Genomic DNA, 27,486 nt, shown 5'->3' on the forward strand with positions numbered 1-27,486 from the left:
TGAAACTGAGAAATTGTATTGTTTTTACAAAAATATATTACTGTAGAGGACTGTTAACACATCTCTACAGAAAAACATGCACCTTTTAATTTAAACGTTGAGTTATGGCACATTTTATAATTTATTTATTTCCAATATGTTACACAAGGGGTGTTTAAACTTTTGCTTATGGATGTATACTTGAGTAGAGCTAAAAGTAGAATCAGAATCGGAATCAAGCCTTACTGGCCAGGTATGCTTACACCTACAAGGAATTTGGTTTTGGTTACAGGAGCTCACAGTGCACAGTATCAAACAAACATTTACATGTAGTAAATAAATAAAACAAAATAAAATAAAATAAAATAAAACATGTATTCCTACCATCACTCACTGATACAAACACACACACACACACACACACACACACACACAGTCATACCTGTAAACCTCACAATGTGCAAAGTATGTGTCTTATATTATAGTGCTGAGTGCAGCAGCAATTAAAGGGTGTATAGTGGCAAAGAAAGGGAGAAGTGAGGTAACAGTCAGATAAGTGGGGTAATAAGGCAGTATTTGAATATGCTCAAGAAAATGCAAATCTATGAAAATTTTACAAAAGTTCAGCTGAATGTAACCAGTTACTTCCCACTTCTGAACACTTCTGACATTCTTTGATTAGTTTTGTGTAAATCAGTTTATCGCTCTATAACTACGCTCAGCTATTTCAATTCTGACAATGGATTACCATAAAATTAAGCTTCTCTCTTTATACTCACAGAACAAAGCAATTCTGTCTGGAGTTGCATAAGAAAAGATCCACACCAATGTGATTCTTAGACTGTATTTTATTTACACATTTTAAGTTGACATTACTTCACAGTGAACAACTGCAGAGACACTTTTTGAAGGCTACTACACTAAATTTAACCATTTGTTTCTACCATGTCTGAAAATATTTATTTAAATGAGTCTAAACTTCTGCACACAAAGAAATGAATTTGCTAATACAGACCAAAAACTAAAAATAATTAAAACTCAGTCCCTCTGAATTGTGCAATTTATGCTCTTTAACCTAAAAGTCTGTCATCTATAGTCTAGATTAGATGTCTCAAACCTGTCCTCAGGGTCCAAATGTTTGCTCTAACCCAGCTCCCAATTAACCTGAAACAGGTTTTCTGCATTTTCTAATGGGTTGGTTCAGATGTGGAGCTGAAATTAGGTAAAACATGGACCATGTGGGGGTTTGAGAACCACTTGTTCTATAACCACTTATAGATTTCACACTTGTGTATCGGTTTGCCGCATGCAATACAATTTCTAATCTCCCAAAGACAAGCATTCAAGACAAGCTGTCTGGAAACTGTAAAGCTTCATAAAAAAAGATATTGCACACAAGCACTACAGTATGCAGTTATGCAAATTATATATATGTAACAGTATTCCATCCTAGAAGCATGGAAAAATGTGCTAATGTCTAAGTTGCAATATAGAAGAAACTTGAAACCTTTACAGAAGTCTGAATACATTTGCAGCTGGTTGTAACTGGTTGCAGTCTGTGTCATTATCTTGCTCTATATGCATGCTCACAGAATGATGTGTGATGCTACGAGTCTTTTAATTTCTGCTCCACTTCTGTGAACACTTTCATATTGATTTCATCCACTTCATCTTCCACCTGAAGAAAAACATTATGATGTGTGAAAATGAATATGAGCAACTGTGAATGGTAAACTGGCAAGCGTACAAGTGTGCAATATGCAGATGGTGCAACAAAATAAGGGCACTTTTCCCTTCAATCAAAGCCATTTTATTGTGCCCTCAGCATTTTTTTCATGAACAAATTTCTCACTCTTACTTGTTCCACATCGTCCACTTCTGGAATGTAGAACTGCAGCATGTTCTGAATGCCGTTTCTCAACGTAACTGTTGAACTGGGACATCCTGTGCAGGAGCCAACCAGCTTCAGCTTCACTGTGCCATCTTCAAAGCCCTTAAAGATGACATCACCACCATCCTCCTGTACAGTGGGCCTAAGAAGCAGAGAACATATTGTCAAATTTTGCTGGGATTATCCTTCACAGTCTATGGTATTGTCAGAACTAATCCTAAGCAACTTATCATGTAAATAAAACCCTACAGTATGTATCACTGGGAACAAAATACACTGTTCATAATTACAGAATCTGGCTTGATATTTGATTTCTAGTCAAGACGGACATTACATTAGCTTCAAAAAGTCACAAAGCGATCTAAAAAGTGAGTCATTTATTTCACTACACCAAGAATGAGTCATCTGAACATCAAGATACTGTGTATCTGCCACAATAATGACCTCCACAAAATGTTATCACAAAAGGTCACAACAGAACAATGTCAGGAAATTAACAAATCACATTTTTTGTGCTGTGAGAGTCCTGTGTGCTCCATTCCTGCCGAGTGTCTTAATCATGTGATAAACTTTAACTGTCTTGAGGAACACTAAATGTTCCACTTGTTGTTTTGCTCAATTACCACTCACAATATGTAGCATATAAATCACAATAATGCAATAGTGAGTCCATCTTGTCATATTTATATTTCTTGTAAATATGCTAGGCTATGAAGAACACATTCTTGGCTAATTAGCCAAGCATCAGACTGCTATGTCAATGCTTAATAGCATTTATTAACTGCAACACAAAGCTCTCCTTAAAACTGAAATCACTGTGCTTTAATAATAATAACAATAATAATAATAATAATAATTCAGTAATCAGGGCTATAAACATGACACTTGGAAGTCCCTTCTGTGCAAAACCGTTTCAACATGAATAAGAGTACCTGATTCGTGTGTCTAAAAGCTCTTTAATCATAGAAACAATGTCATCATCCTCTTCTGAGACACCTGTTACAGAAGAAAACACATACACAAGAATGTTTACTGAGACTTAAAGGGGAATTCCATCCTTTTTTTTTTATTTGTACATAAGTCAACCACTGAGGTGTAAACAGAGTTTTGATGTGAAATGGTTAATTGTAGAGAACCAGGGGTCACAATGTCCACCATGCAAATACAGTTTTTTATTTACTATCCAAAACCACCAGTGAACTTATATGTGTCTTCTGAACTTTTCTATGTAATGCTGACAAAGCTAAAAGAGTGGTAAGTCTGAAAGAATAATTTTTTGGGTGCTATTTGCCTTATCACGCCCTGCATGTACAACTACCTCTACACCATGAATGGATATATATAAATCTTATCGCAAAACTATCATCAAACAAGGTCTAAATCACCAGACAATGTAATCACAACTTTTTCATATATTTCTATGAGGGAGCTTTTAGAGGCATTAAACTCTTCACACATCCAATTCCTATTAACACCACTATGAACAACTCTCTAGAGCAGAGCATTTCACATCAAACTGCTCTGAATGACTGTTTATATCTTAACAATTGAATTATGCAGAATTAAAAAAAAAAAATCAGAGGAATTCCCCTTTAAGGAAGGAAAACGGGTAACTGTCTAATTAAGAGGCAAATTAATCACAAATGTAGCAACCTATCATTGCTTTGGCATGATGAGAAAAAACAGAGCTATTCCCTTACTGTTCTCAGGATGCGTCACTCCGGTTGTGACAGGTTCTCCACTCTCAAAAAACTTAGTGATGACCTCAACTGCATGGCATTTAATGTCTGTCCACTCCACATCATCATCTATCTATAATCACAAATAGTCAGTGTATTAGCCAAGCACCCATTTTCTACAATGCTGTGGATCCACAATCAATACTATAAACATTTACTTTAAAAAAATACTAAAACACCTTGGTCAGCGTAATGAAATCTGGGCCAAAAAACACACTTTTCACCCCTTCAACCTGAAAAAGATTCCTGTAGAAAGAACAGAACAATATTAATACTTCATGTCTTATACCCCAGCTGTCTATGTCCTGAAAGAGGACACTGAAAACTCACATCAGTTCTTCACCATATTCCACAAACACACATTCTGAGTACTGGATCATCCTGCACTCAAGTGGCATCAAAAGAACAAGGACAAAATGACTGAGATTGTATCTAAACATAGATAAGCTGTTCTGGACTCTTGCCTACTGTGGCAGGTTTTCTATCTAACATTAATGTCATAACTCAAGTGGCACAAATGTGTTGATAAGCTTTTAGACAAAGAGCTAAAACAATAGGCAATCTAAATGACTTTCTGTTGTGACACAGAACCTACCCTAAACAGAAATAAGAGAGGCACAAATTAACTTAGAAAAGTGCTTACTTTGCTAAAGATGAACACTCTGCAGAACTTAAGGTTGGGAAATCTAGCGTTCCTGTCCCCAGCACAGGCTTCCCAGGAAGAAACTTTAAACTCCTGGGGTTTGGTGTGTCTTGTGTCAAAATAGACAGACATCGCACTGCCAAGGAAAGGATATGTTGTCTTTAGAAATACACTAGGCTATAAAGATGAAAACAAGACAAAAATTAAATGAAGGGGATGGGGGGTCTACAAAGTGGCCCCTAAAAAACGTATTTGGACATTTGCAGCATATTTGTGTCAAAATGTATTCAGTTCTCTGTGTTAGGAAAGAAAATGTCAAACCAAGAGGTATTTATTTTAAACAGACCATTGCAAGAGTGTAATTTTCTTTTTGCCAATGTATTCTTTCAAAAGGTGGACTTCAGTTATGATTGGTATGATTTAGATCTAGTTGTCTGAGGAGTTTCTTTGCAGACTTTTGCAGGTTTGCATCCAAAATGCCTTTGTACATTTCTGAGTTGATGATCTCATCCATTAATACAAGCTCACCAATGACACAGTTACAATAACAGCCCCAAACTTTGACATTTCCACCTCTGTGCTTTACAGTACTCTCAGTGCAGTCCAGTTGGAATTCTTCTCAAGGCTTTTTCCACACACAATCAGTTTGATACTTTGTTATAAAGTAACCTAAAGTGGTTAATGTGTCCAAATACATTTTGGGGCCACTGTATGTACAAAAGTTGCTCAAGAGTCTCACCTAAGATTTGTTTGTTCTCTGACTGCTGAAGTTGTATTCTGTGCTTCTGGGCTAACCAGAGGGAGTAGCACTGACTTCTGTCTTTCACTGAAAACCTACAGAGAAAGGACTTGTGTTACTGACTTATCCAAACAATGCTCTTTTCCAGTGAATGTAGTAAACAGAATAGAATAAACAACAATGGAGCAGCCCTGAAAAATGCTTTAAAACAATAAATGAAGTGCTTCGTGTATGATGCCCTCTTTAAATTCATAGCTAGGACTCTGAAAGCAAAACAAACGTGAACAAGTTCCAAGCACTAGTTATGCATTTCAGGTATGAGGTCATAAATCTGTGTTTTTGTACAAAAACTAGACCATCTTGTGTAGCAGTTGCTGACTGACATCTTAATACTTTAAGCCAAGTGTGTAAAATCATTCATTCATTAATTGAAACATCAATTTTTTAAGGGCAGCTGTCATAAAAACGGAATCACAAAGCAGCTTCAGCCTTTTTTTATTTGTCACGGTCAGCATATACATTTTTCAATGATACCATATGTGCTGAAACGAACATGTTCAAGAACAACTGAACAATGTTTCCCTTAAAGGCTGCCCTGCTGAGGATCCTCTTTAAAAACCTTCATTGAGAATTTTCTGTCCAACAACAAATAACCAAAATAACCACGTGTTTAAAAAGTCCTCATCAGCTTGCAACTATAGAGCAAAGTCTGGACCTGCTTTATTCCATGCTCTCTGGATCAGAAAAAAAGATCCTTTTACAGCAGGCCCAGGAAACACTTCATTCAGCACGGAGAGATGGATTAGGGATCAAATGTGAAACATAAGGTTACAATAATCTGGAACACAGAAAATTCCTATAGCAAATGCCAAAGCAGTCAGACCAATTATATTAAATTAATCCTAACTGTCATCATTTGCACAATAATGCACAAGCTTGACCTGCTAGTTCACTCATCCCAAGTAAATCTCACGCTCTGCGATGACTGTCCAACAGCAGCAAGTTTCTACCATATGGAGCAGTTAACTCTTCAAATCAAACAATGGACTGCCTGTTACAGAAAGGAGTAAAATTGAAATAAGTTGCCATATTAGGAAACTGCTGTTCATGGGCTACTTGACGGATGCCTCCATTGACCAACCACAGTCCAACAACTCACCTGCCTCCTCACCTGCCAGCGACAGAACAAGGTGGTTGAGATAAGAAGAGTAAAGAGTGTAAAGAGTTGGTAAGATGGTATGATGGAGGCAAGGGCTCTGCTGGCTGAGTGTGGGAGGAGAAGAATATTAGGAAACTTGGGTGGGTCCAGAGGCAAGTGATGGTTTTATAAAAACATAACCACTGATTATTATGCAATCATTGCATGATTCCTTAAAAAATAGGGAACTAATGGTTTAATGGATTCAATGTTTCGATTAATGTCTGGGGTATTTAATGTGTAAATCCTGTTTAATTGATATTGTATATAGGTACTAATTGTAAACTGTAATTGTAATATGAAACTTGTGATGTTAAAACAGTGACAAACAATGGCAAACATCCTTTTCTGCAGAGGAGTGCAGAGGCATCGTTTTATCTAAGTTTATCATTTAACCAGCAGAAATGTCTTTTTTCCATTAGTATTTAATGTAGTGTTTTTCACACATACACTCATTCATACAAACTGCAAAGAAAACAGAACATTCATTATACACAGTATTGTAGAACGATATTTTTAAAACACATATAGTTAACATAAAACTGTGATTATTAACTATTCACATACTGCAGCAGTGATTTTAGCTAATGTCATGCTGCAGGAAAAAATACATTTACTAATGTAAAAAAAAAATCAACGGCCAGTTAAACCTACAAGCAGTTAAACAGCCAGCGCTTGTGTGTCAGGTTAGCTAGCCAGTTAACATGACCTACGAATGTTCACGTCTTCACTTCTGCGCTGTTATGCAGATAATAACGTGTCCAGATAATGAAATTTTAAACTAGCCGGGTTATCTAGCTAACTAGTTATCCTAGCTAGATTAGGCAGTTTTTAGTTAATGGTTATAAATCTAGTTTTCTCTTGTGTGAGTGCTCATAAAGGTCGCGGGCTAATGCAAGAATTAACCTCCCCAACACGAAGCAGAAGTTGGATTACTATTCGTCAGCTTCTTGTTTGAATTTTCCCCTTATACTTCAAATAATGCAGCAGTAACACCATTTAACTGTTGCACCATTTAAGGTGGAACGGGAAAATTCAAACAAGAAGCCGGCGGACAAGCTGACGAGCTTATCCTCCCTACAGTTATCCATACTTGCTAACTTTAGCTGGCTAAGCTAAGTCATAAAGTTGGCGCTTACTGACAAAAGTTACTGCACTTCTTAAGTGAAAAGGCCAAATTCTGAATGTTTCGAAAAACAGCTGTTTCAGTACAAACCTAATCGGAGGCGAAGCGGCCTGAGAGCGTAAAAACTGCAGCAGATTCCATCTTACAGCCGCCGCCATTTCGTTTGTTTTGAAATTTAGGACCCAAAGTTGGTTAACGTTTCACCTCCTGAAAAAAGCACGTATAGGTATAAATCACTAACTAATGAAAAACCGGTGAATATTAGACGTAAAACATTGAGAAAGCCTTAAAAAATAGAACTTTAAAAAATACTAGTAGCACGAGTCGAAATTGCATGTTCTGTTTTATTTACATGGCATTTGATTAGTGAGCTATTCCAGAGGTCTTTAATAAATCACTATTGAGGGGCACCAATTTAGATGTGTTTATCTGATTGATTGATTGATTGGTTTTATTTGTCAGTTTATTAATTGATCACATATAAAGTTACATAAAATGTATTTGCTATGTTGAGGAACTTTGAAGACCTCTAGGATGCTTTTGGAATAGTTTATGACACGAAAATGTTTTAATCAAAAATAAAGAAATTCAAAATGTTATTTTAAGATTTGTGCTACTTCATTTTAAATGTTTTTAAACAAGAGTTTTCAGCAATAAAAGGAAACCCATTTCACTAACATTACTGCTCACTCTTTAACTTAGTAGACTGATGGCTAAATGTGAATAGGCAGTAGGCCTAAGCAAACACTGAGATAAGGCCAGTGTTTGACCCAACCCAAATTTCCTCAAGGCTTTCTGACAGGGCAAGCAGCTTCAAGGAGTGGTTAGAGAGGGCAGTCAGCCTTACAGTTCTTAAAGATGACTTCACACTGAAAAGGAAGAATGCAGTCTGGGTGGTGGAAGGCATGGCAAACCAGTAAAGTCTTCTTCAGTGAAGTTTCCACATGCTTATTTAGGTGCTGAGGTGAAGAGGAACACAATGAATTTGACTCAAGAATTGGCTGTTTAACATCCATTTGAAACTTAAGAGGAACACAGCAGCAGCCCTTCTGAATCCTTCAAGTCTCTCTGCCCAAAAGACATGGGCTTCTGGATTATTTTACCCATCATACTCTGTGCCATCTCACTCATCGGGTGCTGGGTGGTGTAAGTTGGACTCTTTCATTTTCTTAGCAGTTACAGATAATATATGTGTTGGCCAGGTATACAAATGATAACCTAAGGTCCTCTGCGGACTGTGAACTACTGGGCAAATGTCTTTCTTAAGATCAACTTTTCTTTATTTCAGGAGAAATTAAAGCTGATTTTAATATTGTGTTAGTGAAGGATTTCTGATTTGTCAGTTCTTTCTCATAAACCTCCATTAGGAGAAAAGACAGACTTAACATAAGCAGTTATCTTTAAGAAGTTCTGGAGACAAATAAGAAAAGCATGAGGTGTCCTTTTGAAAGATTTCCAAGTGAGTTGCATAAGGAATTTACACCTTTCTTATGGAAATTATTTTAAACTACAAAAAAAGAATAATCTGTGGGACAATATTTACATCACCTATCTTCCTTCAATAACTACAACAGTCCTGAGTTAATGAGGCTGTGAGCAGTTCTATAGATAAAAAGCGTTCTGTGAGAACCAGTAACCTTCCTGCAGTATAAGTAACGTCTGCTTTGAATGAGGGACAGCTATTAAAAGCATTATGTTTCAACATGTTTTATTTAGGTTTATATCTTGTTTTGTAATTGACTGATAAATTTTGTTATTTGACAATGATAATGATGTGTAAAAGAATGCAGTGTAACCAGCCCAGCGAGGAAAAACACGTAAGTAATCTGGGTGTTGATGTCACACTAAGACTGACATATGGCATTCTCTGCTGTACCCACTAACCAAACAGACTCTATTATGGTAGCCGAATACAGAGACAAGGCTTGCTTAGTATTTACTTTGTTGAATCTCAACTTTCCCTGGCCTGTTTTGTTTTGGCTTTAATTAAATGGCCTGATTTGTCTGTCATTCGTTTTCAGTGAATAGGCTAATTTAGCTGAGTAGGCATCCTCTAATTTTTTGCTAGTATCACCCACTGATGAAAGGCTGACTGTCCAGCAGCTTGTAACTCTGGATGTCTGACTCAGTCACTATCAGCGAGTTCCGGGTTATACATTAAACCACTCGCGCTATGCAGCTCAGCTGCTATTGAGGGCTTAACCTAAATAACAATAGAGCTTAATAATAAATATGTATCTTTTTGCAATCATACTTTGCTTTCTCGTCTTGTTTTCTTCAGGTATGGCCTTGCAATAAGCTTCAACCATGTCTGCCCACTCAGTAACTGGTATGTGATGATAATTATTCTCCTTATTGATAATTATTTCTCCTTATTCTCTGTTTTGTATGGTTAATAAACTAAAGATGGATAAAGATAAATAAAGATAAAGATGGATTTTGGATCTGTACAGTGGATCTGTACCAGTGTTACATGTTAAGGATGTCATTGCTAACAAGAAATAAAGCTTTAAAGCACTGAAGTATATAAACTGCAGTTCTAATTTTTTACACAGCCTGAGACTTTAATTATACATAAAGAAATTTCTCTGTAGGTACAGATATGTAACAGCTATAGATACACAGTCTCTACTACAGCCTCTATGAAAACTACACATAAGAGTAGTGGCACCTATTTTTAAAATTCTTTGACTAAATTCAGAGTGACTCAGAATCACAATGCATCACAATCCCTCCCGGTGATTTCTAAGTTAAACATGGTATTAGGGGGTCTTTAAGCTATCTGAGCATTCAGTGATAGATGGGGTATCAAGAAAGGGTAAATGACGCAAGATATTATTGGTTAATATTAATGTTTCTGCTGCACTGTGACATAATCCAAACTCAGAAGACTTTAGAGACCAGAAGTTTAGAGACCAGTGAACATCATTACATTTTGAGGGAAGATTACAGAAAAACAAGAATTTTGTCTCGTAATGATAAGACATGACAAATCACGCTCAATATGACCAGAGACATAAACTAACAAAGTAAAAAAGTAGAGTTCAGGTTTACTTTAATGTAAATCACTGTTTTTATTTATTTTTATTTATTTATTTATTTCTCTTTCCTTCCAGGGAATACAGAAACTCATGTCTGACAAATGAAACTGAGATGTGTTGCACAGTCGATAATGTACCTACTATAAGGTCAGCAAAACCTTTATCATAATCTACTTAGACTTCTCCCACTACTGCTTTGTTACAGCAGTTCTGAATGACACGTCATATCTTTTGTTTCACAGTTCAAGTGGAACCAATTTTCCAGAAAATTCCCTCTTTAGTGCTACAATCAATGCTGGTTCTTTTTTGTGTAAGTGGACCAACTGTTCCATGATCTTCTATGAAACCATTTTAGTCACGGTGTATTTTTTTTCCTACATGATGTATTAAACAAGTGTTATAACTAAGTCTAAAAAACATGTAGATGCTACTTTTAACATCAGCGAATTGAGAGAATTGCTAAAGTATCAGAATCTTAACTTGATTTATTAACCAGTAATTTGTTTATTTATTTAACCTGTGGAAAACCTCTATTATACTCTATGTATCCTCTCTTTCTGCAGTCCTGGTTTTCTGTATTTTCCATCATGCACATATCGTGGAAAAGAGCAGCATCAACAGCCTCCTCAGTAAATTTGCCATGGTTTTCGGTTGTGTCGCAGCCATCGGTGCATTTGTGGCTGGGAACTGCAATGTAAGTATACACAGGGTAGCCAACGTTTGTCTGTTTCACTCACCGTTATGTAAAATTAAAACTTGCTTTAAGATTTTTGTGAGTTTCCATGGAGATAAACTTTTCCATGAATACACCAATCAGCCGTAATATTAAAACCATCTGCTTTTTGTTCACTCATTGCTCATTTCATCAGCTTCACTTACTATATAGTTGCACTTTACAGTTTTACAATTATAGACTGTAGTCCATCTGTTTCTCTGTGTACTTTGTCAGCTCCCTTTTACAGTAGCTCATCTGTTGCTGCACCGTTTATGTTGGTCATCCTCTAGTCCTTCATCAGTGGTCACAGGATGCTGCCCACAGGACGTTGTTAGATGGATATTTTTGGTTGGTGGACTATTCTCAGTCCAGCAGTGACACTGACGTGTTTAAAAACAAGTCAACTCAAACAGTGTCTGATTCACTCGTACCAGCGCAACTGCTCTGTGGTGGTCCTGTTGGGGTCCTGTCCCGTGAAGAACAGTGTGAAAGGGGGCTAACAAAGTATGCAGAGTAACAGATAGACGGCAGTCTGTAACTGTAGATCTACAAAATGCACCTGAGCTGATAAAATGTACAAAGAGTGAAATAAGGAGGTGGTTTTAATGTTATGGCTGATTGGTGCATTAAATTGTGATTATAATCTTATATTTCCACATTGAAATGTGTGTATATATATATATATATATATATATATATATATGAGAGAGAGAGAGAGAGAGAGAGAGAGAGAGAGAGATCATTAAATATATACTGAGGTGTTTAATTTGTTTTAAACGTTACAAAATAATTACCGCAGAGCTTATTTTGGATTATGAGTAATTCGTTGCCCAATCAGAGTTAGGTCAGCAGTGCCCCACCCTGCTCCTGAACATTTACATTCTTACACTTTCTAGTGCTCATACTGAAGCAATACTTAGTCCAGCAAATCAAAGCATTCAGAAAAAACTGACAATTAAAGCTGTATGTTACTCAGCAGGGGCATCGTTCTCTGGGCAGTTCTTGAGGTCAGTTCCTGGTTTCTTAAAAAAGGCCTGTTAAGACTTTAGTAAATAATTCTTTTTCAAATCAGCTCAATCTAAAATTATGAACAAAGGTGAGGCCACAAATGAAATCTCCCTGAACAGGTTTGGTTGGCCACTGACTGTGTCAACACAGCTTTGTGAGAGTGGATTGCAGTGTTTGCAGTGAATGAATACGGTGCTGTGATCTTGTATACAATAATAACTGAACGTGTCTGATTTGTTCAGTTCCATTGCCAACATTACCATCTGTGTATGATGGAGTATTACATTCACATGAATCACCAGATCAAATCTGTTCTCCAAAGAATAATGCTTAAACTGAAGAGATGACTGAGCTCTTGTGTTCTTCTCGTAGCCGGCAGAGCTGGTGTTGCTGCATTACCTCGGTGCTGCTCTGAGCTTTGTGTGTGTCTGCTTCTACACCATTTTGCTGACCTCTCTGACCAGTAGGTGTGCCCTCACAGGACTGGAGTGCTTCCTCTACCCAATACGCATCATCTTCACCAGCATCCAGGTCGTAGTGACCATCTTTTGTATCCTTTCAGCATTTAGCATTATGACATGCTGATAAAATGTTTTCGCTGTTCAGCATGTACAACTTCTCAATTAATCTGATTGCTTCTGGCAAGCAATATAGACAAGGACAGCGAGTTTGGTTGATTTATAGTTTACATATATGTCAGTGTTACTCAAAAAATGTTTACTTTTTTTGCTTAATATGTGTATATATATATATATATATACACACACACACTGACTGACTGGCCACTTCACTACACCACTTCAGTATACCTCCTTGTATCTACAGGTTCACGTACCATATAGGTGCCCACTTTAGTTCAACAATAGTAGTCCACTTCTTTCTTTGTATACTTTGTTAGCCCCCTTTTATCTTCTTATTTGGTTCATTCTCAGCACTGCTGTGGCGTGTTAGTGTGTGTTACGTTAATATGAGTGGATCAGACACAGCAGTGCTATTGGCATGTGTGTGTGTGTATATACAGTGCTGTGAAAAAGTATTTTTCACAACACCATGAAGAAATTCTGGCTCATTCTTTTTTGCAGAATTGTTTTAATTTGACTACATTAGAGAGTTTTTGAGCATGAACTGCCCATTTAAGGTCTTGCCGCAGCATCTTAATGGGATTCAAGTCAGGACCTTGTTACAGCCACTCTTAAACCTTAATATTGTTTCTTTTGAGCCATTCAGAGGTGGACTTGCTTGTGTGCTTCTGATCAATGTCCTGCTGCATAACCCAACTGTGCCTGAGCTTTAGGTCATGAACTGACAGCTCCTTCAGGATTTTCTGATAGAGAGCAGAATTCATGGTTCCATCGATTATGTCAAGTCGTCCAGCTCCTGTAGAAGCAAGGCAGCCCCAGACCATCACAATACCACCACCATGTTTGACTGTTTGCTTAAGGTGGAATGCAGTGTTAGCTTTATGCCAGATGTAACGGGACCCATATCTTCCAAAAAGTTCTACCTTTGAATCATCAGTCCACAAAATATTATCCCAAAAGTCTTGGGGGCCATCTAGATGTTTCTGGCAAATGTTCTTTTTGGTCAGCAGTGGTCTGCGCTTTGCAACTCTCCCATCGATGCCATTTTTGCCCAGTGTCTTTCTTATTGTGGAATCGTGTACATTGAACTTAACTGTGGCAAGTGAGGCCTGCAGTTCTTTAGATGTTTGTCTGGGTTCTTTTCTGACCTCTTGGATGAGTTGTTGATGCCCTCTTGGTGAAATTTTGGTAGGCCGGCCACTCCTGAGAAACTTCACCACTGTTCCAAGTTTTTTCAAGCGATGAGTGATTGGTATTTACAGTCCAAAGTGTGCCAAGAAAACATTCCCCACACCATTACACCACCTCCACCAGCCTGGACTGTTGACACAAGCCAGGTTGGGTCCATGGATTTAATCTGTTGGCACCACATTCTGACCCTACCATCTATGTGCCTGAGCAGACATCAAGATTCATCAGAGCAGGCTACATTTTTTTTAATCTTGAACTTTCCAGGCTTGGTGTTCCTGTGCCCAGTGCAGCGCCAGCTTTTTGTTCTTGACTGACAGAAGTGGAACCCGACAAGGTCGTCTGCTGCTGTAGCCCATCTGCTTCAAGGTTCAACGTGTTGTGCATTCTGACATGCTTTTCTGCTCACCAGTTATACAGAGTGGTTATCTGAGTTACTGTAGCCTTTCTGTCAGTTTAAACCAGTCTGGCCATTCTCAGTTGACCTGAGACTGTTGTGTGTGAAAATTTCAGGATATCAGCAGTTTTTGAAGTACTCAAACCAGCCCACCTGGCACCAACAATCATGCCATGGTCAAAATCACTGAGATTTCATTTTTCCCCCATTCTGATGGTTGATTAGAACATTACCTGGAGATGCTGGCCTGTATCTGCATGATTTTATGCACTGCACTGCTGTCACACAATTGGGTGATCAGATAACTGCATGATCAAGTCGATGTACAGCTGTTCTTACATATACATATATGTAAGGTTACAAACACAGTAAAATGAACAAAACACACATTTTCTCAGTAGCTCAGCTAAACATTATAGTTTTCTGAAGTACAGAAAAGGATCAGATATTGGTTTGAAATATTAGTTAAATATAAACATTTGTCTGATGCTGATATTTTTTTTAAAGAAATTTATCTACCAATACCTATATGATTCTTATCTCAGTGCATCTGTAAGATAGTTTTATGTAAACAAATTGCTCTAAAGTGAACTTACCTAAATATGCCATTATCTGCTAATGTTAGTGCACAATTTCTATTTATGTGCTGAGTTTAACATATAGGAAAAAGTAAAACATGAAATATTAAATATGCCATGATTTTTGCACAGGCCATATTTAATGTTTATTTTTTCCCCCCAATATGTTAAATCCAGCAAATAAACAGCAATTTTGCATTAAAAATGCAAAGAAGTGTGTTCTCTGTAGAGGATGTGTTATTTTCATTTCACAAAACATCATTGACCAGGGGTGCCTGCATTTTTGCATACAGCTGTATATATAGTCATTAATGTCAGTAAAATGAATCTAATTAAGAACACTATGTTTTTGAGACGTACATTAGTTGGAAATTTATTTAACTAGTCTAATACCTTGTGCTCTGCCTGGAGACCAAATCAAACCAATCGAATTATGTTTTGCTTGTAGGAAAAAATGTAAATAATAATAATAATAATAATAACAATAATAATTCCTTATACCCTGTTCCTTAACCTCCACTTGTCAGACTGTATCTTCTTTGTCCAAAAGGACTACTACTACAAGCACATCTCTGCCATCTTTGAGTGGACACTCAGCGTGAACCTGGAGCTCTTTGAACTCAGCTACGCTGTAGAGTTTTACTTTTTCTCCTCAGCGATGCTCTCAGTACTTCTTGCAAAGAGAGATGAAGAGAAGCCGCTCATTTTGTCCTGATGACTGGCATTACATCCACCTTAGATTATTTATTTTCTCTTTTTTCCTTTATGGATTACTTCTGCACTGTCACAGTTTCCCTTTATACATATTGTTATGTTTTCAGTTACACCTGAACATAATATCTCCTTAGCAGGGTTGGACAAAACATAAAGTAATGATGGCCAAATACTGAATACACTATAACAAATGTATTTAGTAACATATTCCGTTACAGTACATTAAAAAGTACCATATTCAGAATACATTTGCAATACGTCTACAGTACATCTTGGTAAGCTACATGGGAAAAACTTTTTTTGTTAACTTAATTCACACCGTTTGTCGCCGTTACTAGTTTGCAGTTTTCCCCATTGCATTTCATAAAAAAAAAGCTTATCATTTAAAAGAGGTTTTCGTTCACCCTCTGCCTCCGTCCACTGCTGCTCACACAATCCCTCTAGCAGGAATGAGTGTGTTTACATGCACTCCGTAATCAGATCTGGATTTCTGTAGTTATCTGATTTTTCAAATGGTCATGTAAACAGCATACTCCAATTTCTTAGATCCGGGTTAGGTCTAGAGATCTGATTAAGAAATCCGATAAAGAGAGCTGGATTGTAACTCGGTAATCAGATTTCTCAGTGCATGTATACTCTTACTCTTATTTCTTTCGGATTTCTTAGTCTACAGCGGTACTAGAAATAAGCAGAAAATCATATTTATCATAATCATGAGTTTACATTACATTTGCGTCACGTCTTGTTGTGCGAGTTTATTAAATGGTTGCAAAGCAGAAATCTGATTACTGCCTGACTCACATAGACCCAGAGTTTCCCCATTATCTGATTACTCAAGTGCATGTAAATGCATTGATTGGATTACTGACAAAATCTGATTTTCTGCAGTTATCGGATTATTAAAAGCATGTAAACACACTCAATGCCAATACTCAACTTATCACTCGCAAACATGTCCACTACTAAGATTATTAGTTTGATCATCCCTCTAAAAAGCTCAGTAACACAGATAAAAAAACTGGCTCATCACATTAGTTTATCAGTCTACTCAGGCTTAAGTAGGGACTTCAGTGTAACTTCTAATGAGCATGTTTGCTACATGCAGTGTGCTAATTTTAATACAGTAACTAAACATGTATGGTTTTTCTATTTACTGGATAAGTTTTGTAAGTGTACTCAAAAATATAAAAAGTAAATGTATTCTGAATACGGTCTTTACTAAGTGTAACTTGGACTGAACACAGATATTTAATTTCTGTATTCTGGATATGTATTCCCAATACTTCTATTCCGTTACATCCCAACTCTGCTCTGCTGAGATTTATGATGATAAATACTGGAGATGATCAGGGAGAATTACCAGTAAACCAGAGCCTCAAGCATGCAGGCATGTTTTTGGAATTCTGTAGATTTCAGAAATGCCACCTTTGACCTTCATTGGAGATGCAAACCTCCAGCATTTCTGCACGTCAGTGCAGGCCATTTATTCTCAGGAAGTGCCCTGTAATATTAACTAAATTGTAATCTAATCACAAAATACCTCAAACACTGGAAATCTGATGGTCCAAGAAGTACACTATGTAGATGTTATATGTGGGGCATATATGGTGGGAAGGACAAAGAGAAGAATGTAGCACTTGAGCCGGTTGAGAAACTGTTCACCTTGCATGAATTGATTCTATGTAATGAAAATCCTCATCATATCAGCCAAATTTTTGTGGTTTAACTTCCATTCAAATCTTCCGTATTGTGAATATCCCGTTCCTGTTTTAATACACTTGAAATTTCAATAGAGGTGATAAATGTTTCTCAATACTAATTGTAGAGAAAGAACCAAAGAACCAAACCATCCAGACGACTTTAGAATGAATCAATACGAACTACTGCACTTCTCCTAACAATCCAAAGAACAGTTAATTTAACTTGTGTGCTGCCTTTTGGTCTTGTTTTTATCACCATGTTTCCCTATTAATGGATTATGTTGGTTTTGGTGTTCAATTAGATTGTTTCTTCTACTAAGAAGTGTTTATATGCTTTAAGATCATGGTCAACACTTGTTTACAGGCTGGTACTCATTTTACCTGAAGGTCTCCAAAGATTTGTAAGCTCTGAAGCTTGCAGAGACCTTTACTATTGCAGGTTCAATTCAACCAAAACTTGATTTTCACTATTAAAAACAAAATTAAATAAACTGAACTTCAGGCTTGTTTTTATAAAAATGCTTATGTGGTTTTAGGCTAAGATACTAAGCTGCAAAATATAAAGTTTTCGGTACTGCAACAACACATGATTATGAACACCAACGCTGGAAGAGCACAGCCACTAAAAAATACATGTATTTTTAACCTTTCTCTCCACGAGTCAACTCGTAGAACTGGCCCTAAGGCCATTTCAGCTATTCCTGACTGGAGCTTTGAATACAAACATCTCACGGAAGGTCTACATGGTTTCACCACATACAAATTGTTAGCATGTTCCAAGACAGGTGTGGTGCACTTGCAGCTTGGAACTAAAACTGATGCACCGACTGTCAACAATGTGTGTTTAACTGAGCCCATGCCATTATTTATCTGTATGTATGTTCACACCTAATGTATTGATTGAAGGCTAAACAGCATTATAAAATATTAAATACCAGCCAACACACACACACACACACTTTCTAAGCTGCTTATCCTTCTGGGTCGTGGGGGGAGCTGGACCCTATCCCAGTGGTCATGTGGAAGGCAGAAAACACCCTGGACAGGTTGCCAGTCATCAGCCAACTCAACATTCACTGGCCAGTAAACATCTGTAAGTACATTTTTCAGTCATGTTCATGGAATGAAAAAACTGACCCGTCTATTGTGTAACTTTAACGCTGCTTGTCATGTTTGATGGTTTGTATCTGCTCAGCCAATGCTTTAGTTTATCCTCTTACTTGAACAGGTTCTTAATCTAGAGACTGTTCATAATTCACAACAGCATTCAGTAGACTGTAGGATTATTTTTATTTTGTCTACTACCTGTATTCACACAGTGACATTTGCATACGGACAATCAGGTTTGTACCTGTGACACACGGCAAGGAAATGACTGCAATTGTTCATTTTTAGCCACTCAAGTGTCTGAAGACAGGATAATAGGTGTGGTATACTGACCTCAGGGGCTAATTTCACAACAGCGACGGTTACATTTTTACTTTCTTAAAAAAAAAAAAAAAAAGAAAAAAAGGGAAGGGTAAATTCAGCTGTTAGAAACTACGATTATACCAGTGCCAAAGGTAACTAATGTAAACTTCGTCATTTCATTAGTACTGTGTGTACTGAGAGTTAAGAAACAGCACAGATCATCCTGTTGTTAATGCAAAGCACTTAACCTTTACTCAAAAGAAGGTAATATACATCCTGAAATTACAGATAGATACATTATGAGCAAAATAAATTCACAATGAATATCCTCTCTTCATTCGAAATTCACTCACAGAAGTGGTGCAAACTAGAAAATGTATACAATGTTGTTAAGAGGGGAGAGGTGAAAAGCACACCTAAAAAGCATGGATGTATAGGAATTTACTGTATAATACACTGTAAAAAATGTTCTATATTAAGCAGTAGTCCACATTACTAACAACTTCAGAGGAAGGAAAAAATTAATGAAAACAGGAACTTGATTTTTCAGTCATCCTCTCACTAAGTTCAACTGCAATGCATATCATAAATAGATGTGGGGCTAACACAAAAGTTGAAAATAGGTCTAACAAGCAAGATTCCACAATTTCAGCATAGCCGAAACAATAAATGGCCACTCCTCCAAATTCTAAACCTGGAGGGCAACCAAATCTAATCCGTTACAAACCTTTAAGATAGTCAATCTGCAGGCGTCTCTGCAATCACTGCTCATGCCAAACACCTCCAACCAAAGCATGTTAAAATAGTTGTGGCCCTTAAAATTTGTGTGAATTAAGTTGTCAACATTTTTTTCCTTGTATGTGTGGAGACATTAACAAGAAGCATGAGAAAAAAGAAAGGTTAAAGGAAAGAAAGGTGTCTCTTCAATCTAAGCCTTAGAACCTCTAGGGAAGTTTTATACGTTAGTTTAACTTTCAATGCCTAAAATATTGTCATCTAGCTTGATTCGTATAGCTTCAGTTGACGCAGTTCCCCCTTGCAGGTCTAAATCATTAGATGTTCCTTGATTCTCACCATCAGCGCTGATCATTTAGGATGGAGAGTACTACACATTTACATATTTAACAGTTTTCTTTCTTTTTTTTTTCTTAAAAAGGAAGGACACTACAGTAGTTGACAACTCAAAAGTATTAATGTGATGCAAATTTGTAATTTTATAAACCTACAAGTTGAAAGTCTTCTTCAAACTGAGTACATGTTCTTTGTCGTAGAGCCACTTTTGCTAGAGGTGTCATCATGGGACTGGTATCCAATAACCATTTTGATAGGGAGGCTCAAGCGCTCTTTGTATTGTTGCCTGTATGGAAGGGGGGGGGGAAGCAAAACAGAAATCAGTGCACTGATCATGCTGCGAAAAAGAATGTAAATGCTAAAAAGAATTATGTATAACTCTTCTACTCATATAAAATGTGTCAAATTGTTCAGAAGTAAAACATTAAAATGTGCCATTTACAACTAGGCGTTGTTTCCCAGGGCTTGAATACCCCTAGTGGACACGCATCACACATACAGAAAAAGGAAGTTGGGAGATAACGGTGCGTATTTGTTTGTAGTCACTGAGCAAACCCAGCAGTGTGCATTTAGCACAGTTTTGCGGAGCTTATAGACACTGACATGTGCTTACAAGCATGAGCCTTTTACATTGATATGGTTAGGGTTCGAAAGTAAGGCTGACATTTATTTATATATTGTTGTTGTGTTTTCTACTTTGTAAAATAAAAACTAAAATAAAAACAAAGTTTAGATTTGCTTTAGTTTTTAAATATGGTTCTTATTAAAAGTGAGAGGACATTTCAGAATAACAAGTCACCTTAACCCAGACCCACCAACCTTGGGAAAATATTTTGAGTACCACAATACTGTAAGCCTTAGTTCACATGATTTTACACCACTTCGCTTACCACAGTCATTTCCACACTTACCGCCATATCAAGTTTCAACATATAAATGGGCTACAAAGAAAATACGCTGAATACAATCATATATTCTTGAGAGAAACTTTTAATGAAAAGATATATTCACATTTAGGAACAGACAGCTGTTTCTGGGCTTAATCCTAGTTTTGACTGTTGAAGTGATCAGGCAAAACTGATTCTACAACAAGAACTTGCAATGCACTAAGCTGTAATATACACTAAAGGTCAAGTTTCAGTACACTTCCTTAAAACCATTTTTTATGATTAATCTTTCATTGTATGTGTGCTTATACAAACTGATAACCATAAGTGAACTGTTGATAAAAATGGAAATAATTTATTTTGTATATTGTAACTTGTTTTAACTTAAGTATATACAGAAACTTGTTGAAATGTATAAAAAAAACTTGTGATGTAAAACACTGTCAATTATGAATAAAACTCAAGTTTCTGTCCAGAATTTCCATTTTATTTAATAATTACATCAGCTTATATAAGCAAACATCATATACGCCTAATGAAAAAAAAGTTAGTAGTTTTGAGGAGCAGAGGCACAGCCATTGCTCCTGATACATTGTGAGGAACTTCTGGGGGCTTAGACTCAATTCTTTACAGGCACATACGCACACCCCCCTTCCAATAAATTTATAACGTTATTTCTGCAGCACACGCACTCGCTTTTTTTCCCCCCATCCTACCATTATTTGCTCCCCTCACTGTGGTTTTGGGTTTGGCTGCAATAATAATTATGAATACAGTACTATGAAGTCACGTTTACCAATCTGCGACATATGAACAATATCACTTTACTTTGGCAACTTAAATGCCTTGTGAACAAGCAAGCTAACTTAAGGATTGCGTAACATTAAGCTAAAATTTCTAGCGTTAAATATTTTCCCAAGGATGGCAGGTCAACGTTATGTTAATTCAATTCATAATTTCAACTTTTCAATATTTGACGGGATGAACACAGCGCTATGACTGGTCAAACTCTTCCTGTTTTGTTTTTCGAAAGGCTAGACGTTACCGCCAGTTGCTGTTAGATTTGAGGGCTGCACGTGCACAACTGAACCGAGTCGTCACCACTTCTTGAATAGTTTAAAGTGACGAATCGTACCAGCGTACTTTGAGGTCCAACTGTGTACATGCTATGCAAAATGTGTACAGGTTGGCAGGTCTGTTAACTCATTAAGGCCGAAGGAAAAAAAAAGTGGCTATTTCTACCCTTTACCTACACATTTCCTTTAGAAGTATGATTTCCGAATGCAGTTGTATGTCTTTGATATGTAAAAAATGTAACTACAATTTCGAAGAAAACGTATGAAAAGTACAAGTCACAGTTCAGTCACGCTTTATCATAACTAACTAGATAAATCAATAATAACTGCTTACTGATCTGAATTCTGTTCTTAATAAACCTGCATGCTCACTCACAAAAAAAAAAAATCCTAGTGCACCCTCTAGTAAAGGAAGTCATATTTTATATACTGATAGAAAAAAAAAAAAAAAAAACACTGAAAGCTTTTGTTCTACATGATAAAATAGCTAAAAGTGATTTTACTGTTGTCAATGAGGCGCAACGCCGCAGATGGCAGATTTTTTTGGGTCCAGTACCAGGCCTGATAGGGAAATGTGGTTAAGCAAAATATTATGCTTTTAGAATTTTTAATTAGCCACCAATATAAATTTTTGGCCATGCCACCCGCTACTATGACACACGCTTAAGAAAAATAAAATAAAATAAATATAAATAAAGAAATAAGTGACCCACCCTATCGTCATGATAGCTTCTCTATTTTGGCAGTTTCCTGTCCAGATGGCTATTTTATCCCCTTTTGGACGAACGTTGACCACAGCTCCACATACGTCATCACTGGCTTCATCAAAAGACTCGCCAATTAAACACAACAGCTATAAAGCAAGTCAATAAAACAAAATTAGAACATCATACCTTAAAGACAAACTCAGTGCACAATGATCAAGCTGTATGTAGATGTTCTCTGGTCCACAGTTCTTAGTTTAATGCTAAGAAACAAGGCAGCCTACTGTCTCCATCCAGTAGCGGTCGAGGTCATTGTGTCGCTGCTGTTTACTGAGGGTCATTAACCATCTTCCTCCAAGTTTATTCCTGTCATCCTCCCACATGGGCTTGATGCCATCCTGAGACACACAGAAGCATATACGAGGTGAATCTGTTGTCATTGTTCAGACTTACTAAGCTTTTGGGTTTTGCTTGTACCAAACACTGATTTTTAACACTCCTTTCCATCATACCTTAAATAAGCAGTAATCACATCCAAATCCAAGTTTACTGGGTTGTTGTATATGGTTGTATAATCTGTTGAATTAAACAGAACAGACAAAGAGACTACATTTAAGAGGACTGCCAATATTTAGGACTAAGATCAGTGCCAATACTGTAACATTGAGACACTTACGCCCAGAAATCTTCCACTGTGTCAAACTTGGAGATCAGTCGTAGGTTTTCTGTCCAGCTTTTGCTCTTGTCATTTTTGAAATACCAAAGAGCCCATCTGCAGAGGAGAAGTTGCAGGTGTTAAATTGACCGATTAAGTAATTATAGAAAACAAACTCAAAGGCATGTCTTCATTCCAAACTGTGTTTACACTATAACAGATGACACAACAAAATGTATTATTATACGAGACAATCTGGTCAACCTTCATGATGAATAGAGACAGTGTGAGTTCAACAAAGAACCTTGACAACTTTTAGGCTAACTGTAGAACAATGAATAGTGTTCCCATCAAAAAGCCATTGTATGGAGAAACATTATCCCTTTATCCAGGCAAAAAGGGAGGCAGGGGTGGTCAGTGTGCCATATTTTAAACTCCAATTCACAATGTGGTCTTGGATTGAGATTGAGTTTACCTTAAAAGGTGTATGTACAATGGCCTTGGAAACAAGAATGCCACTAAATCTACCTAAAAAGGCTTCATCTTTATGTGCCGAGTATACTGCCACGGCTTTGCCTACAGTGTGGCTTCAGAGATGAGCAACAGTGAGCAATGTACTGTGACAAGGCCGACGGGTCTGGAAACAGACAGCTCAACATGTATGGTCAGCACTTCCCATCAGCATACAGCGCAATGACCGACTGCCACTGCATTGCTCACATATGACTTTCAGAGGAGGCAGAATAAAGTGATAATGACATAATATTGCAGCTACAAGCCACATTTACATGCAGTAATAAAACTACACAAATGTAACATGTACTTTGTAACACAGCTTTAAACCAGAGGGAACAGCTTTTTGTCATCAGAGCTGCCAGTAGAGACCCTACCTGTAATAAACAGTGTAATCCTTAATTGAACAGCCTATAAGGCTAACTGAGGCCAGGAGGACTCTGCATGAAGCCTAAAAGACACCCATGTGGTACAATTTGTGCAGTTTCTTTAATTCAATACAAGAACATTTGAGGTACCTGTTTTGCAAAGGGTGCTTAATGTACTGTTCAGGACTCGCAACAGCTGGTGTCGGACTATCATTTGAAACTTCTTCACTTTCAGTTCCTCGCTGCATGAACAAACATGAAATTAATTCACAGATTCATGACAAAACCACAGCAATATTTGAAAATAATTGAATAATGAAGGAAAAAAAAATAACGTCACAACACTCGGCGTGATAACTTGATTGTACTATTTAAACACACAGCACAGCAAATATATCTACCTTACAATGACAGAACAGTTTGAGGAAAACACTAAATCTGAACTCTGTGCAACTAACTTGAAACAGATGCTGAAATGCAGTACTGTTTAGATCCCGGTATATGTGGCTTACGCTCACATACTACCAGTTACAATCCGAGGTATGTAGGTAGCTACACTGGAGCCAAGTTAACTAGCTATGCTATTTAGAAGCACACTGACTTCAGTGATATAAAAAGGGAACCACACACCGAGTTCGGTTTGGAGCAAACACACCCTCTACTGTCGAGAAAACCAAACTCAACCTCATAAATCTGGTTCATACCATGAATGTTAGCTAGGTAGCTAACGTTAGTTCATTCATAAGTAGAGGAACGCCGCCCCGTTCACCAATTCACCTCATAAGGAGACACAGGTCAGCTTAAGTACTCCACCTACGGTCAAATCCCCCACATTTCATTATTTTCACTTAGCTAGCGACCACCCTGGTCGAGTTAAACTGAGTCAGCCAGGCAGGCAGGGCTAATCTCGGTCCGAGGCTCCAGTGCTGCGTAGCCCGTGTTACGAGACTGAGGTCAGCTTCTTATTCGCCAGCTTGTTGTTCGAATTCTTCCGTTCCATCTCAAATGGTGCAGCAGTTACATTCTGGCGCCTCGCGCCAGAGAGTAAATTCTGCGGCATTTAAGGTGGAACGGGGAAATTCGAACAACAAGCTGGCGAATAAGAAGCTGACTTCAGCTTCGTGCCCGTGTTAGCCTGTAAACCGAGCTAGCAGCCAACACACGTGTCCGCATGTCTGGATATGACTGGCTTCACACTGACAAAACGGCAAAAATAAAGCCGTCGCTTCACTTAAACGAACTAACGTCACCGAACTAATGAGATGATCCACACTGGCAGATAAATGTGACCAAAAATGGAGCAATAAGCGCTGTCGTGTGCCCCCGCGACGACAGAGTCGGCGACGCCGCCGCCAAGTCCCTTAAATACCGCCTGCGTTAGTAGCGTTAGCCTAGCAGCTCCCAGCTCCCAGCTCCCAGCCCCAGCCCTCCTCCACAGAAACACACACCACCGCACCACGGGCTCTCCCAAATTCATACAGAGGGAGAAACAGCGGCCCATGAGCGAGCCGAAACGTCTCCTGTTTTACCATTTCGGACCGTGAGAAAGCCCTCACTCCGTGCTCCCCGGCCCCTCTTACCGGCTCCGATGTCGCCATCTTGCCTGTATGAGATTGAGCTGTCCGTTCAGCGCCTCTGCGTCACGCGAAACCGCTCGGATTGTACGGCAGCCCGCAACGGACACGAGCTTAAGGACAACGTAGACACGAGTGACTCATAAGTACCGATCTTCAGCACCCACGACGCCGCCGGCCACGTCAATGCTCTCATCTATTTACAGACCTCTGCCTGGTCATTTTTAGACTATTCATACGTTTCACTACCATCGAAACCCAGCTGTGCTATTATTATTACTTTCCCTTGTACTGCTTTAAGTGTATGTAAAGGGTAACTTGGAGGAAGAAGGCCCCAGTGTAAGATGCGCCCCCTAATTTTTTCTTGACCAAATGGGGTCAAATCTAATCCCAGAACATTCACTGAAACACGATGCCCTAATTAATTCTGAAATTTCACCTGGATTGCTGCATTCCTGAAATTTATTGGCACCGACGTTACTAACAATGCGCAACTGCGATACATGCATTTATATAAAAGTTAACAAGAATCACTGCTAAAAGAAATGTCCTCATGGGGAGGGGAGCATTCTTTGTAAGGGATGTAGACCTTTGGGGTAAAAAGGGCCTCCAGACTAGGGCAAAATACTGTCCCGAACGCTCCGCCCACCCCACTGAGAAGGATATTTGTTGCTGGTTTTGTTATTATTAATGTTGTTGTGTTGTTGTTCATTAGTTTAAGCTGTGTATATCTGTCGAGTGTGCTTTATTGTGTCAGGCTGTGGGTTTAGTTAGAGAGGGTTGTGTATCTACTGTAGAGTGAAGAGATATGAATAGTAGTGACCTTCCTCACCATTCCATTTCTATTCCCATGTCTTTTCTGCTGTGTTGAGTAAAAGACCATTTTCTTGACTAGAAATAGGAGCGTCTTCTGAGTCTTCTATGCTGACGCCACAATGGCATCAGAAGTGGGATAATGCGGCCTGCAGTGTATTAAAGAACTTCAGGACAGATGGTAAGGAAGACAGAATGTAGTGGGAGATGGTGAAAGAACCAGTGCAACAAGGTTTGGAGGAGGACGGTGAAAGAAACAATACAGCAAGGAACGGCTGCTGAACCCAGCTTTAGCCTGGCATGAAAGAGCCGGTGCACATCTGCTTCCAGTGCAAGAGTGTCAGGGAGCTGCACTTCAATTCAGCTGTGCCCAGCCCTGGAAGGAAAATCGCTCCAGGTGCCTGCAGACCTGCTGGCAGAGCAGTACGGCAATCTAGCGGCGTTGACCATGGCTATCTGGCGCCCATGTAGCTGCAGTTTGGCTGCCCTCTAGGGTCAAAGGAGGACGGCGCGCTTGGAGTAAGGTGCTTCAAGGAGCCACCCTGGCAAGGACAGGGCCCACAGAGAGGAATGGGGGGCCCGCTGGGACTCTGTTCGGACTGTGTCAGTCGCTGGGACAGCTGACCTCTGAGGCAGTGGCTATGCATGCAATGCGGCACTGCGTGCTCCGCCCCTCCACACTGAGAGGGACATTTGTTGCTTTTTTTGTTATTGTTAATGTCGTTGTTCATTTACGGAGCCCTGCTGGTGAAATCCCATAGAAATAAAAATAATGCGTGGCCGCGAATTAGTAAGGCATGGGAATGAGATAATTAAGTCATAGCCATGACTTAGTGCCTTACTAAGTCATGGCCACACATTAGGATCTTGGTCCCATGCCTTACTAAGTTGTGGCCACGCATTAGGATCTTGTTCCCACACCTTACTAAGTCGTGGCCTCACATTATTTTTATTTCATACAGGATGTCACCAGCGGGGCTCCGTATTTATTAGTTTAAGTTGTGTGTATGTGTTGAGTGTGTGTACTGTAGAGTGAAAAGATATGGCTAATAGTGACCTACTAATAATAATAATAAATGTATTTGCATAATATGTAAATAATATGATTACACTGACTAATGAACAAAGTTTACAAATGTTTTCAGTTTACTTTCACTTCTATTTTGTCATTATGTCTT

The 27,486-nt window shown here is 38.3% G+C and overlaps 3 protein-coding genes across 4 annotated transcripts; 1 reads left to right on the forward strand and 2 right to left on the reverse strand.

The window, feature by feature from the left end:
* Window positions 1-807: 807 nt before the first annotated feature.
* Window positions 808-7,488, reverse strand: zgc:110319 (uncharacterized protein LOC796111 homolog). The gene is made up of 8 exons (XM_036574001.1): window positions 7,406-7,488; window positions 4,992-5,086; window positions 4,253-4,388; window positions 3,789-3,855; window positions 3,571-3,682; window positions 2,803-2,866; window positions 1,838-2,012; window positions 808-1,657 (listed from the first exon to the last, which is right to left on the reverse strand). The coding sequence occupies exons 1-8, from the start codon at window positions 7,471-7,473 to the stop codon at window positions 1,586-1,588; spliced, it is 789 nt and encodes a 262-aa protein (XP_036429894.1). The 5' UTR covers window positions 7,474-7,488; the 3' UTR covers window positions 808-1,585.
* Window positions 7,489-8,144: 656 nt separating this feature from the next.
* si:dkey-228d14.5 (uncharacterized protein LOC796266 homolog) lies at window positions 8,145-16,074 on the forward strand. The gene is made up of 7 exons (XM_036573425.1): window positions 8,145-8,461; window positions 9,597-9,644; window positions 10,432-10,503; window positions 10,599-10,666; window positions 10,920-11,050; window positions 12,452-12,629; window positions 15,351-16,074. Exons 1-7 carry the CDS (start codon window positions 8,397-8,399, stop codon window positions 15,536-15,538), a joined length of 750 nt encoding a protein of 249 aa, XP_036429318.1. The 5' UTR covers window positions 8,145-8,396; the 3' UTR covers window positions 15,539-16,074.
* A 2,434-nt stretch (window positions 16,075-18,508) lies between these two features.
* eif4e1c (eukaryotic translation initiation factor 4E family member 1c) lies at window positions 18,509-25,620 on the reverse strand. 2 transcript variants are annotated; one of them, XM_036574005.1, is made up of 7 exons: window positions 25,502-25,620; window positions 24,072-24,163; window positions 23,062-23,157; window positions 22,898-22,961; window positions 22,670-22,783; window positions 22,395-22,534; window positions 18,509-20,004 (listed from the first exon to the last, which is right to left on the reverse strand). In XM_036574005.1, the coding sequence occupies exons 1-7, from the start codon at window positions 25,517-25,519 to the stop codon at window positions 19,890-19,892; spliced, it is 639 nt and encodes a 212-aa protein (XP_036429898.1). In that variant the 5' UTR covers window positions 25,520-25,620; the 3' UTR covers window positions 18,509-19,889. The 2 variants fall into 2 exon arrangements, with proteins under 2 accessions (XP_036429898.1, XP_036429897.1); XM_036574004.1 differs by having other exon boundaries at window positions 25,451-25,537.
* Window positions 25,621-27,486: the final 1,866 nt, after the last annotated feature.

This window comes from Colossoma macropomum, unplaced genomic scaffold (assembly GCF_904425465.1).
Source record: "Colossoma macropomum unplaced genomic scaffold, Colossoma_macropomum, whole genome shotgun sequence".
Taxonomy (NCBI): domain Eukaryota; kingdom Metazoa; phylum Chordata; class Actinopteri; order Characiformes; family Serrasalmidae; genus Colossoma; species Colossoma macropomum.

Excerpts from the sequence above, each read along its gene's own strand:
- zgc:110319 (XM_036574001.1), bottom strand. The coding sequence starts at position 7,473 with ATGGCGGCGGCTGTAAGATGGAATCTGCTGCAGTTTTTACGCTCTCAG. Across the intron at positions 2,013-2,802 it reads CTTTTAGACACACGAATCAG|GCCCACTGTACAGGAGGATG; the intron begins GTACTCTTATTC and ends TCTGCTTCTTAG. Across the intron at positions 1,658-1,837 it reads AAGTGGACGATGTGGAACAA|GTGGAAGATGAAGTGGATGA; the intron begins GTAAGAGTGAGA and ends GTTTTTCTTCAG.
- si:dkey-228d14.5 (XM_036573425.1), top strand. The coding sequence starts at position 8,397 with ATGGGCTTCTGGATTATTTTACCCATCATACTCTGTGCCATCTCACTC. Across the intron at positions 10,504-10,598 it reads GATAATGTACCTACTATAAG|TTCAAGTGGAACCAATTTTC; the intron begins GTCAGCAAAACC and ends TTTGTTTCACAG. Across the intron at positions 12,630-15,350 it reads GGTCGTAGTGACCATCTTTT|ACTGTATCTTCTTTGTCCAA; the intron begins GTATCCTTTCAG and ends TCCACTTGTCAG.
- eif4e1c (XM_036574004.1), bottom strand. The coding sequence starts at position 25,519 with ATGGCGACATCGGAGCCGGTAAGAGGGGCCGGGGAGCACGGAGTGAGG. Across the intron at positions 22,962-23,061 it reads ACAGTGGAAGATTTCTGGGC|ATTATACAACCATATACAAC; the intron begins GTAAGTGTCTCA and ends TTAATTCAACAG. Across the intron at positions 20,005-22,394 it reads GAAGCTATCATGACGATAGG|GCAACAATACAAAGAGCGCT; the intron begins GTGGGTCACTTA and ends CCTTCCATACAG.